At 30.1% G+C, this 13,999-nt stretch overlaps 5 protein-coding genes across 7 annotated transcripts; 2 read left to right on the top strand and 3 right to left on the bottom strand.

Annotated features, from left to right (window-relative positions):
* Positions 1-863: 863 nt before the first annotated feature.
* On the bottom strand, positions 864-2,914 carry LOC139989812 (sister chromatid cohesion protein DCC1). Its single transcript, XM_072008447.1, has 8 exons — positions 2,774-2,914; positions 2,480-2,656; positions 2,228-2,423; positions 1,955-2,147; positions 1,617-1,833; positions 1,421-1,530; positions 1,150-1,330; positions 864-1,072 (listed from the first exon to the last, which is right to left on the bottom strand). Exons 1-8 carry the CDS (start codon positions 2,791-2,793, stop codon positions 967-969), a joined length of 1,200 nt encoding a protein of 399 aa, XP_071864548.1. The 5' UTR covers positions 2,794-2,914; the 3' UTR covers positions 864-966.
* A 76-nt stretch (positions 2,915-2,990) lies between these two features.
* On the top strand, positions 2,991-5,292 carry Eloc (transcription elongation factor elongin C). Of its 2 annotated transcripts, XM_072008452.1 has the most exons (5): positions 2,991-3,131; positions 3,567-3,627; positions 3,821-3,889; positions 4,062-4,255; positions 4,323-5,292. In XM_072008452.1, exons 2-5 carry the CDS (start codon positions 3,595-3,597, stop codon positions 4,462-4,464), a joined length of 438 nt encoding a protein of 145 aa, XP_071864553.1. In that variant the 5' UTR covers positions 2,991-3,131; positions 3,567-3,594; the 3' UTR covers positions 4,465-5,292. The 2 variants fall into 2 exon arrangements, with proteins under 2 accessions (XP_071864553.1, XP_071864555.1); XM_072008454.1 differs by lacking the exon at positions 3,821-3,889.
* On the bottom strand, positions 4,760-6,020 carry Blos2 (biogenesis of lysosome-related organelles complex 1 subunit 2). Its single transcript, XM_072008451.1, has one exon. It carries the CDS (start codon positions 5,903-5,905, stop codon positions 5,411-5,413), a length of 495 nt encoding a protein of 164 aa, XP_071864552.1. The 5' UTR covers positions 5,906-6,020; the 3' UTR covers positions 4,760-5,410.
* A 66-nt stretch (positions 6,021-6,086) lies between these two features.
* Positions 6,087-10,039, bottom strand: Gale (UDP-galactose 4'-epimerase). Its single transcript, XM_072008446.1, has 7 exons — positions 9,890-10,039; positions 8,043-8,211; positions 7,571-7,689; positions 7,211-7,501; positions 6,957-7,137; positions 6,564-6,848; positions 6,087-6,449 (listed from the first exon to the last, which is right to left on the bottom strand). Exons 1-7 carry the CDS (start codon positions 10,022-10,024, stop codon positions 6,397-6,399), a joined length of 1,233 nt encoding a protein of 410 aa, XP_071864547.1. The 5' UTR covers positions 10,025-10,039; the 3' UTR covers positions 6,087-6,396.
* A 471-nt stretch (positions 10,040-10,510) lies between these two features.
* Positions 10,511-13,413, top strand: Ccdc85 (coiled-coil domain-containing protein 85). 2 transcript variants are annotated; one of them, XM_072008401.1, is made up of 5 exons: positions 10,511-11,068; positions 11,136-11,833; positions 12,323-12,695; positions 12,787-13,052; positions 13,133-13,413. In XM_072008401.1, the coding sequence occupies exons 2-5, from the start codon at positions 11,276-11,278 to the stop codon at positions 13,175-13,177; spliced, it is 1,242 nt and encodes a 413-aa protein (XP_071864502.1). In that variant the 5' UTR covers positions 10,511-11,068; positions 11,136-11,275; the 3' UTR covers positions 13,178-13,413. The 2 variants fall into 2 exon arrangements, with proteins under 2 accessions (XP_071864502.1, XP_071864504.1); XM_072008403.1 differs by having other exon boundaries at positions 10,511-11,288; positions 11,424-11,833.
* The last annotated feature ends 586 nt before the right edge of the window (positions 13,414-13,999 follow it).

The raw sequence follows: 13,999 nt of genomic DNA, 5'->3' as shown, positions 1-13,999 counted from the left end.
GTTTATATAATATAAACAAATTTTGCTATTAACGCAATAAAAATGTACAGTAATATTTTAATGTATCATCCCAGGAATTTGTAATTCATGATTACGACGTTTGACACTGCTATTGCATCGAGAGTATAAGGTACTTTTTTCTAGCTGCATTAAGTAGGTATATGTAAATAGATACCCAAAATTTATATCATTTAATAATAATGTTAATACTTAAGAGTATTATTTTTAATGACTTTTATGTTTCATGAATGTTTTACTATGTATATGCATATTTTGAACATTTGTCACAGTTTAGTTACATATTTATCAGAATTCCACAGAAAAATAGATACATCTTGTGGTTTATACTGTCTTCGATATTATAATACTATATAAAGTATACCTTTTGTTCTATAATTCTTTTACATGATATGTAATTATCGCAAGAATGTCATGACGAATATCACAATATATAATGATATAATAAAATTATAAGATTTTTAGGACGAACTTATTCTTTACAAAACACACAATTGACTCTTATAACTTCGACTGAGTTTTATATTTTTAATTTCTTTTTGGTAAATTTATTCAGTTACTTCTATGTATAAGCTAACATGAAAATAAAAGCTTAATTTATTTTAGCTTTATAGCTAAAATTCTTCTATAATTACATTATACAAGATTTCGAAAACTGTAACGAAATAATAAATACATGAAATATTTATAATTGTTAGTGCTGATAATTGTTCTTAAAGATGTAGTTGCAATTCTTTAAGAAGGCAAAGAAGAAAAAATAGATACTGGAAGGAAAATATTCTACCATCATTGATCCTGTTACTGTTATCAGATAGGTGATAAAGACTAAGAATAAACACAGTATGTAATATTTAAAAAATATTTATAAAATTGTGTAAATGTAACTATGTATTATGACCACACACAGAATAATAAACAACAAGAATGATTTCAGCAGTATAAGTAATTTCAGTTACCATATTTTGAACTATAATACTTAATACCATTAATAATTGAATATCTAGCATACTTAGTTAGAAGAGCATTAACATTCATTTTATGTGTTGTTAAATTTCTGAAAAAAAAAGAGAATAAAATAATTTCTATGACAAAAAAGATTGTATTTTACAAACGCAATTAATTTTTACTTACGTTATATAGGGTGTTATTTCTTGAACTGTCCACTTCTTTTTTGCTTTAAAAAGTTTATTAAATCTTTCATCAATATCTATTGGCAAATCAGTTTCTGGAAAAGATATTATTTCTTTCTCCATTAAATTATTCCACTTAATAAGCGCAATTCCATATAGATATTCTTCTTTTGGTTCTATTTCTACATACAAAGAAATATAATATAAGCAGCTATTTTTATTATAAGTATCATATATAAATTGCAATCCTTTTTACGAAAATTTTTATTTACTTTCTGGGGTACCAATATTCCATGATTTCATGAATTGTTTGTATTCAGTTACTGGAGAAGCAACAAACAGTACTTTTGCTAAAGTTTTGCAACATTTTTCTTCATTATATCTACAATATTGTTACTTATTACAACTAGTTAAAATTATAAAATACATTATGTATATTAGAAATATTTCTGTATAAGTTGTCTATACTTATATAATGGTGTTCCATCCTTTCTTAATTTTTCACTTATTTCTGTATATTTTGTAAACAATGTATTAAAAACTGGTTTGTAAATAAATTCTTTCAAAAATTCATATGTAATTTCTTTGTCTACTTCATCTATTTCCCAACTATTTTCCTCAAAAAGATCTAACATAAGTGTTAAACTTCGGACCTCAAATTCAAATGATATAAGACGGAAATAACCTTGAGACCAAGAAACAAGAAATAATATAATTATTTAATATTAACATTAGTATAGTTAATTAATATCATTACTTAATATCAGGTATGTGATATTTAATAATTTTTATAAAAAATATACTACCATCAATATTGGTTATTAAATAATTATTTAAAGCTTGGATTAGTTCAGCTTCACTGGCTTGTATTTCGTTTTTTAATCTATGCCAATCGTATAAAAGTTCGTGAGATATTGATGATTCATACTCTATTCCTTTAAAAGATGTGGGCTCAAGAATATTAAGTAACTTCTCCAATTTAGGTCTACACTCCTTTACCTTCGATATTTTATACATGTATTCACAGATAGAAAAATTTATACTTTCTTACTGTATTGATTTACATCAACCTTATATACCTCATAGTATGTATGAAAAATCCCACAAATATTATAAGCTTTTATTATTCGGCTTGTATCCACATTTATCTGTTGAGATAAATTTAACCTTGGTACTAACAAGTAAGAATTAGATGTTTCTGCCTCACTAATATCATATGTTCGATCTTTTGTGCATAATACCACAGAATCTTCTTCAGTACCCTGGAACGTTAAACTAGAATGTTGCATAAATTATTAGTAAAATACATACAAATTTAAATGATTGTATACCTATCCCCAGTGTTTACTGTTTCTATTAAATTTTCATCAAGTTCTAATAGTTTAACGTGTTCTTGCATATTATGTTCTTCTGCAGAATATAAAATTTGTGTTACATTTAGCAGATCAGATTCATTAATAACAGCTAGTTTTAAACTTTCTTGTACTTCCTCCATTGTTCTTGAATAGCTATAGAAATAAAAATCAAAATATATCAGGCAAAAGATTAATTTAATATTTTATTATATTTATACATGTATAAAATATTATGAAAACATAATAATAATAAATAAAATTTTAAATTACCTAGCTTTTACAGTTTCCATTGTATGAAATTTAAAAAGGTTATAATGAAGTTACGAGTTATCGAAAGAGATAAATTGTTCTTTTTAAATTATAGTATTCACATTAATAAATTATATAAAAGTAAAGGTTTTACACTAAAACAATATATTTTATAGAATTTTACGCGCCAATTTTTCTTCGTCCAATCGTAGAATAAATAAAACTAAAGATTGAAGATGGAGAAGTAGTTTAGAATCTCTAGTTTCGATTTATCGAGAACTATGTATCAGCAGCGGCCATATTAATTCCCATTGCGTTTATTAAGAAACTTTGTTGTGATCAAAAAGTCTGAATTTGTACAATTTTCTTTTTCATCGAGGTATGTACGATTAATTGTTCTGAAGTGAAATGCGATGATAAATCTTTTCGTCCCGAAGATATAATTGCGAATGTAATGTATGGCCTGAATACTATAACAATGATTTATTTTTTATTTTATATTTGATTCCTTTTTGATGCCAATTTTTTAATGTGCTCTTGATAATTCTTTATGTTACTGGCTCATCATATTGAGCCTGAAATGAAATATTATGCTACAATAATCAATTCACTTTTATTCTTTGTATAAACTGATGCAGCAAAAACCTTATTTAACCTAAATAAATATGTTTTATAGATTATAACAAATTACATTCCATTGTAAACGAAGATAGATATCAATTTAAAAGAAAATGTTCTGAAGTATATATTCTATTTTTTATATGAAAGTAACTAATTAATTATTTAATATTAGCTAATAATTTGCTGTTCTTAGGAAGATAAACATCTTATAAAATACAAACATGTCAAATGATGTGAACACCCAAATTGATAAGGTATGTTTTATTCAAAATATTATGCATGCCAAATTTTTTCATGACAGTTGGGATATGTGAAGTGTATTTGAAAGAAATGTATGTGCTGTTACAATTGGGCTGCTATAACTGCTAGATTAATTCTTCTAATTGGAAAATAGGAAATTTGTGGTAAACAATTTGTTGATTAATGCTAATTTTTCTTTGGATCAAGCCCAATGAGGAAGAAAATATCGATAAAGCAGAAGAAGAAGAAGGCACTTCATCTATTGATCTGCATGCGGTACCTATTTCTGCAAATTAAAGTTTTGCTGCTTAATGATCTTTTTATGTTTTTTATATTCCTTGCCTTTTGTTAATAACAGTAGGGTAGTTGTACAGTAGTTAAAATACTAACTACGTCATATAAATATAAATATACAGCATAATGTGCAAGTAATGGGATAAACTTTTAGCAAGAAAGTGGACTTGTATATGGAGGTTGTGAAGGACCAAATGCAATGTATGTAAAACTTGTCAGCAGTGATGGACATGAATTTATTGTTAAACGTGAACATGCTTTAACTAGTGGAACAATAAAAGCTATGCTAAGTGGCCCTGGACAATTCGCAGAAAATGAAGCTAATGAAGTAAACTTTCGAGAAATTCCGTAAGTATCTTTTAATTCTGCTTTTAATAAAACTTAATTATATTCTTAATTAAATTTTTGTTTACAGATCTCATGTATTGCAAAAAGTTTGCATGTATTTTACTTACAAAGTACGCTATACAAATAGTAGCACAGAAATACCAGAATTCCCTATTGCACCTGAAATTGCAGTAGAATTATTGATGGCTGGAAATTTCCTAGATTGTTAAATGTCACAAATAATGTCAATAACAAGCAATTCAACTCTGAGACATAACAAAATTGTTGATTATAATTTTGATTTAAAAAAAAAATTCAATATTATGATACATTTTTAAAAGAGATTCATACTTTATATCACAGCATGGTTATTGTTTTAATAATAAATGATTGTAATTGATTAAATGATTTTTAATTTACATAAACAGAAACAACATAAATTTTAAAAATTAACACATTCAATATTAAATATTCAAAATAAAATAAGAATTTCGATTAGTAAATGATATAAATATGCTGCATGTATTACTTGATTATGCTTTCCATATATTTCAGTAATACAATCAATTATTATCTAAACAAAATTTTTATTGGAAAATGACATGCTGTGGTAATATTAAAAATACATCCATGCCTGTCTGATATACAATTATAAAAAAAGATTTATATTATATACAATTCGAGCAAATTTCAATCAATAGATTGTATACTAATGGAGATTTTTATTTTTGAAAGCATTATGTATTGATATATTCTAGTTATATTTTTTGTTACATATAAGAATATTTATTTTTGGCTTCTATTTATGTTACAAATTACTTCATATTTATTATTTTTTAGCAACTTCTAAAATTGGGTCTTATATTTTCCATATAAAAAATAACACATAGATTCATAGGTAGAATAAAATATAATTAGAAATATATTATGTGATATAATGTAAGAAAAAGAACACACAACACATTTTTACAAAACTTTCATAAAGAAATGTATGTGTGTAAGACTGTATTCTAGTATAGTTAATTACAAAAATAAAAATTAATGGTTGTTTTTTCTTATTACTTACTTTTATCATAACAGAAAATATAATCTTAATTCTATTAATATATTTCTTATTTGGACAATAAATAATACAATGTTCGAATTAACATGTTTTTAGCTTAATCTATTACAGTTCTACTTGCTTTTTGTATCTTTTTCAATGTCCTTAAATTTTGCTTCTAATCGTTTTGAATATGCTGCCAATTTATATGCAGCTTGTTCTAGTTTAGTTACACTATCATCAATTTCATTGATGTTATCTAAAATTGGTTGCAATTTTTTATATTTTTCGTTTAGAGAATCCAAAGATTGAGCTACACTAGACGATATTGTTTTTAGTTCGGTATATTTCGCAATAGTTTCTTTGTTTAATCGTTCCAGTAAACGATAATCAGCATGAGTGGAAGTAAGTTCCTCTTGTAAATATTCACCAGTTTTTTGAAACATCGTATTAGCTAAACGACTAAGATTTGGATCATGTGGGTCCAGTGCTTCGAAGCTACTTGTGCTTGTCGAAAGCGTAGTTCCACGTTTTGGCGATCCACACCTTGAGTTGTGATCTGCTGAATTTTCCATAAAAGATGGTTCAATTTGAACGTCTTCTTTTAACGAATCTTTGACGGATGTCATTGTCACAATAAATAATTATTTTTCTAACAAAGAATGGTATGTATATAACCTCCCTTACGTCAAAAAGACGTAAAATTCCCCTGACGTAAGTCAGTTATGGAGAATTAGCTATTGCATTGCGCTACCTATCATCTTCTAATCAAAACATTACTGTCGGCAATATAGTAATTGCACTTGTCGATTACCAATAAATCGTTTATTGTGATAAGTAATGTATGTATTTCAGAAATATTTTAACATTTCAATACATATTATTTTATTAATAGGGAGTCATTTTACAATTATAGGAATATATGTATATTCTATGGCACAATAATTTACGTTTATGTTTACATAAATAATTTTTATACCACATTTACTTTTGACTTTGGTTTAGACTTTGGTAATCAGGCACCACCATGGCTTATGTTTAAAGTAATTGGATATGTAAATGAAATGTTCTACTTAAAATATTTGATATTTTTTCATAACAGATATTCCAACAATTATTATTAGCATTTATAACCATTTGGATTATTTTGTTGCCACTTCCACGTATCTAAACCTATAACAACAACAACAATAATAATAATAGTACATTAATGTAATTAATTATAAAATATTTATTAATTACTGCATAAGCAATTGTTTTTAATGTATTAGTGAAAAAATAACTTACACATATCATCTATGTTTTTAGTAGCCTGCCAATTTAGTTCTTTGTTTGCTAAACTAGCATCTGCATAACTAGCAGATATATCTCCAGTTCTGCGTTCTACTATCTTATATGGTATTTTTTGTCCCGATGCTTTTTCAAATGCTCGTATGACTTCTAATACAGAATACCCTTTTCCAGTACCTAAATTAAACACTTTAAATCCAGTAGAGTTACGATTTTTTTGGTAAATCATTGCTTTTACATGACCTACAGCTAAATCTGTAATGTGAATATAATCTCGTACACCTACAAATTAATTATTAATTACCATAAGTGATTTTAACATGTATAAAGTAGTTACCTATGCCATACTAACATAAATATTATATAAATATTTTGTACTTTTCTACCTACCTGTTCCATCATGAGTATCATAGTCATTGCCATAAACATATAAAAATTCCCTTTTGCCTACAGATACTTGAGCAATGTATGGCATTAAATTATTTGGCACTCCATTAGGATCTTCTCCAATTTGTCCAGAAGAATGAGCTCCAACTGGATTAAAATATCTTAAAGATATAACAGACCATTCCTGAAAACTTTTAATAATAAATATATAATTGCATTTTAATTGAAAAAACCAAAGATGTAGACAAATTTGACACCTTATCTGAAGTACACAAATCTTTCAAAACTTCTTCAACCATATATTTTGTTTTTCCATAAGGATTGGTACAATCACCAGTTTTCATATTCTCAACTAATGGTAACTTTTCAGGGACACCATAAACTGTAGCACTACTTGAATAAATAAAACGCTTTACATTGAAGTCTCTCATAACTTTTAATAAGTTTAGTGTCCCACAAACATTTGTCTTATAATATTCTAATGGTTTTTCGCAAGATTCACCCACTGCTTTTAATGCAGCAAAATGTATGACAGAATGAAACTCATGCTAAAATAAAATTATTTTAATTATTCACTTTCATGATCCATTTATATTTGATAATATTTGTAATCATACCTTCTTAAATACATCCTTTAATTCATTCCAATTGGTTACATCACATTGAATAAATGTAACTGTTTTATTTGTTAATTTTTCTACTCTTAGTAGACATTCTGGTTTTATATTATCATTACCTATGTACAAAAATGGCAAATATGTATTATATACCATTATATTAAATCATCTTTATTAAAATTCAGTTAAAAGAAAACAGAAATGTATATTACTAATATTAATTATATAGTTATAAATATACAAAAAATATTACACATTCTATACTTGTTATCATCATTACATCTTATACTATGTTATATATACATTATCATTAACTCCCTTAAATACTATTAATAAACTATATTACTCAATTAATAATTTGATAAATCATTATTTTCATATTAACTAATACTATAAAACATTACTTATTGTTTCATAGCAATAGTTTATAAGAAATAATCATTATTTTTTAACTTGATTCATTATTTCTCACCTTTATAAGCATTACTAAAGTTGTCTATAACCACCACCTCAAAATTTGCTTGCAATAGTTCCAATACTGTGTGAGAACCAATGTACCCAGCACCCCCTGTTACCAATACATTCCAGGATTTGTTTGCCATAATGTCACACTGCTTTTCTGTTATTTTTAATGCATTATTCTACAATTATAGTGCTCCTAATATATTAGAATAAATCTATCATTCACACATATAGAACCAAATATATGTTAATGGAATTAGATATAAAACAACAATATTGATTCACTAACTATTCATTTTTAAACAGTTTATCATTAATTCATCTTCAATTTATTCATAATCAAGATGTGACATTAGGTACCAAAATCTATATCTATTCCATATCATATATTTAAATCTGTTTCTAACTCACACAATTTATCTGAAATATTTATCCACAAATACTGTATATACAAATATATATAATTCATATAAGCAAAAAGAAATTTCAGCGTGATATTTTATATACGCAAAAATTACATACTTCTATGTAATTTATACCATAAAAAAATAGCATCATACCTTACTTCGTGACACGTAAGCAATTAACCTCACTTCCCAATCTCAGAGTGTCTAAGTTTAAAGTAATATAAGCACGGTAAAAAATTGTTTTGTTTGGTAAAGCTGGCTAAGGTTATATAATAGTAGATCATTATGAACTTTTGTTAGTGTTTATAAAGTATTAAATATTAGTTAATATTTAACATTCCTAACATCGACCAGAAACCAGTAGATTTAATTCTGAGATTCGTCAATTTCTTTGGTAAATTGTTTTTTGATATATACTACAATTTTAATATTCATTTCTGTCATACGTATAAGGTGTTGACATTTTACGGTATCTACAATGCCTTTATCACTGATTCAATAATTAGCGTTGTAACGTATATTATAAGTATTTTGTTTAGGAACAGCAAAAGTCAGCAAAGATCTTATAATGAATTCAACGAAAAGAATAAATAATACATAACTATAATCTATTTTAGAAAAATTTCATTGTAAAATATATAAAACCTATTACTGAGTTGCGGGTATTGCATAATTCTTAGTTCAATAATCCAAAGATCACTATTTAGAAGAAGATAATTACGCGAAAAATAATTCCCTTAGTCAGACTATAATCACCCCATATACTGCCCCTTACCACCCAATCATCTTCTCTCCCAAAAATATGTTAATCGTCATATTCTTTATTTTATAAACAAAATGCACATAATTGTAAATGTATAGACACAATTAAATTTTAAATAAAGAAATTAATTAATAGTTTCACCAGGTTTTTCCATGTTTGTTCAAAACCTAAGCTGAAAAATGTGATTCCTGAGATGGATTACTTTCAATTGATTTCCTGAAACTAATCAAAAATAATCGAAAAATGAATTTTTTTTTGATTCAATTAATTTATGCAAACACATCAAGAACTACTCATTAGCACACATGGACATACATAAGAAAACATACTACTGATCCTCCGCAGACGCTAATGGCATGCATACGCACGATGTATATGCCTTAGTTTACGAAAAAGCATCCCCCATAACAGTGAGGACTTTACGAATTTATGAGCACACGAAGTGGAATTTATTGTTAATATATTGTTAAAATATATATTCGATAATATGTATCTTGCTGACAGTGTAATTTATGCTCTATGACAAATACAAAAAGACTGTAGCTAGCATCAGAATGGCTTCTTGTTTATTATGTCTTTAATTATAATTTGTTTAATATTAGCATATATGTATATGTATACAGGCAATTGTATACATTAAATTATCATAGAATTTGAGTAAGTAAACGGATATTATCTTTTACTTACATTCCTCTTATAATGGAAGAATCCCATTTTAAAATAAAGGGATGAATGAAGGCTTTGAGAAATCTCTGCACTGAACAGATTCTCATACACTTTAAGATGCTGTTCCTTTCTAAGTACTTCCCACAAGTAAAACATGCTGTTAACTCCCCCCTTCAAGGAAGAAGTTGGTCCAATCAGCGGTTGCCTCCACGTTCCCGCGCCTAAACCTTAAAGCCTTGGCGTCGTCCGCAATCATTTCTTAAATCGCAAGTCTGCGATCGTAGCCATATTGTTGGTACGCGATTTTCACGCGATTTTCGCTCAAGATTATTATCATTGATCTCTGGTATCGGTAAATAAGATAAAGTGCCGCTATTTAATGAGATTGTGTAGTTTAACGCAAATACACTTCCGCAAACTGGCATTTATGAAAAATAATTGAATAGGGATATGAGTAGCGTAACGTTGGGCAATTAAATTATTATATTTTTTTCCGGATATTAGGAACCATCGAGTATATGTGAAAGAAGAAAAGAGAGAGAGAGAGAGAGAGATAGTTATAATAACACGTAGTAAGTTAAATCAATTAACAATCCAGAGAGATGTGTAAGAAAGTTTATCTCTGTCGTTTCACTGAAGGTTTCACTGAAATGCCCCACTCGATGTTACGGCACTGCACCTTGTGAAATGCGGCGGCCCCGCAGCGAGAAAAACGGGGGCCCGGCTGAGCGCATTAGCTCTCGGGAGTGCAATATCGCTAGTATGCTCAGGATTTCGTAACGAAAATAAGTGTCCATGCGGCCAATATTTATCCTATTCTTTCGCAAAACTATGCTTTCGTGTTTTAATCCGATTGTTAACAGCTGGAACGTGAGCATACCACGCGATCGTTCGGAGTTACGGCATAAACCGAGGACGTCGACTCTTTAATACCGAGACGAAGCCAAGGTTGTTCGTGAACACGAATACGATTCGTTCTGTGTTCCGATAATTTAATTCTAAAAATCTTGTCAGGATTGTTCGAATTCTCGTAATTACAATTTGATTAAAAGTGGTAGAGAATGTTGCACTGTACGACAAGGCGTGTAAAATATTGAATAAAAGGGAAGTTTAAAGAAATTCATAAGGTGACAGTGATACGAAGAGAAATCTTAGGAAGAGAAAGAAAAGGAAAAGGGGAGAAGTTTGGTAGACAGTAAGGTAAGACTTGCGGAGGTAAGACACATATCGCGTGGGCCACCTCTTAAGTAGTATATCCGATCTGAAGAGAGAGCAGGAGAGCAAGAGAAAGAGAGACCGTACAGCGACCCAGATTTTAGCGGGTCGAACGAGGCAGGTCGACACGAAGAAGTCACGGTGGACTTTCTGAAATGGGACACAGCGCAGCCTGGAGCTAAATTAGCCGCGATGTCCAATAAGAGTAAGTCCCAGCCGCAGCAGCAGCAGCATCCTTCGCACGTGATCAAGTCGACAGTGGAGCAAGTGCCACCGCGATATCAGCCACCACCGCAGCCAACCAGCGGTATCCTCAAGAATCATCCTCATTTTGGTACAGGCCCTTCTGTGCCAACCTCGGTGTCTATCACTGGTCAAGGTCCCGTCGCGACCTTGAATCATCAACCCGTTCAATCACGACCTGTGCCGCAACAGAAGGATGTACAGAGTAAATATTCACCGAGGATAGAGCATCGACATCATCCTCAAGGCGGAAATACTTTGACTGCATCCGTCCCTAAAACACAGCCTCATAGCTACCTTCAGGCGAAGGTCGGCCAAGGTCAGTACCTGCCACCTAACGGTCAATATCCCACGGTAAACACTGCACAGACACCGCCGCTTAGACAAAGGATCACCGACGACGAGTTTCTAAGGCTCGGTCCTGTGGAGATGCTTAAATTTGTTCGGAAGACCGAGAGCGATATCGCAAGGCTTGCCGCCGAGCAGAATCGACAGATACAAAGCTTGGTGAGTTTCACTAGTTTCTCACCTGTTTTTTAATCAAATAGATTTAATCTTACGTAGTATAATAAGCGAAAGTTTGTACGTCGATCAGAGGAAGAATAAACGAGAGGAAGAGTAAAAGTAATAATTGTAACCTTCTTTTCTACTAACGTCACCGGTATCTTTGTTTTATTATTTCGTTTCGTGAAGAAGATACGATCACCGATTTTAAGAACATCACACGGAAGTTCTTGAGGTTCTTTTAGGTCACACACGGGTCGGGTCCACCATCGTAATTTGAACCAGTCACGCACATATGAGTCCGGTCGCAAACAATCTCCACTATGATCGAATTCTTCTTCGTTAAAAAATTATTACTCAAGAATAAATGCATATTTTAGAAATTTTGAATTGTTCATAAAATTTATTTTTACCCTATATCTAATTAGGTAGGAATTCAATTTATGATAAAAATGCGTGTGAATATCGGTGACTCAGGTATTCCTATTTCAGCTTAGCGAGCTTCGGGCACTGAAAGAAGCAAACCAAAGATTAAGCGATGATAATCAAGAGCTGCGAGATCTTTGTTGCTTTCTGGACGATGATCGACAGAAGGGTCGAAAGTTAGCGAGGGAATGGCAAAGATTTGGAAGATATACGGCGAGTGTTATGCGTCAGGAAGTATCCGCTTATCAGAATAAATTGCGTCAATTGGACAACAAACAGCAAGAGTTAATCAAAGATAATTTAGAGCTAAAGGAACTTTGCCTTTATTTGGATGAAGAGAGAGGAGGTGGTCAAAGAGATGATGGAGATGGTTCAAGTTCAAGTACGAATGCCGAAGAAACCGCGCCCCCGAGACCAAGGCATGCATCTACGTTTAATGGTACAGTTATCACGTTTGTTACGTTGATTCTTGACAGAAGATATACTTTTATGCGAATAATTTTGATCAATTTTTCAAATTTGTATTGCAGACCAAACTATGCAGTACGTAAGGAGTTTAGAACAACGGGTAAAGCAGCTCGAAGAAGATAAGAGTCTTTTACAAGCAAGAGCACAGGGTTGGGAAGTACCACCCGGTGAAACCTGGGAAAATCAAAACAGCCCAGGCGAAAATCCTCACATAGGAGGTCGACCAGAAGCAGTGGTACGAGCTCTTCAGGTTCTCGAAGTTAGAGAACAACTAGAAAGAGAAGGTGGTCACGACGGAGAAAAGGCCTTGGTTAGAGAAATGTGCAATGTAAGTTGGTATTTAGACATAAGGTTCCATTTCGGGAGAAACTAAAAATTAACTGTGTTATTAATGTGTGTTTTACGTAGGTTGTTTGGCGGAAATTGGAAGAAGGTCCACAAACGAGGCATTGATAATTGTATTGTAAGTGCGATTAATTAAACTATAGTGTAGCCGTTGCGAAATCTGTTAATTCAGATATCGTATTTAATAGTATTATAGTGTTTAATGTGAATGTTATGAATTTTACGCATGTACCTACAACTATTTTGATGTAAGAATCAATGTGCCTAGTTTACAGTATTTATATGAACATTGTAGAGTCGTTAGGTTGCCTACATAAATTAAGAAACTTTATTTTTATTATAAATTTACGATGATTTATTTTTGACTATCCCAAAAATCCCATCCTTTAAAAACTACTAAACGGCTGGTTTGTAACATATAGTGTTATTAAAAACAAATGGATAACACGACATAAATGTTGCGTATTTAAGGATGCAATTTAAAGAATTACGGAGACCACGAAATAATCATGTACAAAGTTTACGCTACATCCTTATGCGCAAGAGACCCATTTATAGAGTGACTTGGTTTTTATCTTTAGTCAAAGAACCTTCCTTTCATAGGATTTTTTCACTAGCGATATATGCTACTGCCTTATATTTTCTGCAACATAGTTTTATAAATCATGTAGCCTTGCAATTTTACAATACAAAATTACGTAACATACAATATTGTACATCTTTCAAATAATACGATCAAACTTTTGCAACATGTCATCTGAATAAAATTTTGATATGCCAAATGCTAACACTGTGTTAAAGCAAATACAGGTAATTAAAAAAATAAATACAAAGAAGTAATTGAATTACAAATATACCTTGAAGAATCATAAAATTCTGAGTCGCGATAGATTTTAAATGATGTATCTTGATAATGTTCGTTGACAATGC

This window comes from Bombus fervidus, chromosome 8 (assembly GCF_041682495.2).
Source record: "Bombus fervidus isolate BK054 chromosome 8, iyBomFerv1, whole genome shotgun sequence".
In the NCBI taxonomy this organism is placed as follows: domain Eukaryota; kingdom Metazoa; phylum Arthropoda; class Insecta; order Hymenoptera; family Apidae; genus Bombus; species Bombus fervidus.
The sequence above is the reverse complement of the archived record's forward strand: the minus strand, read 5'-3'. Positions and strand labels throughout refer to the sequence as shown.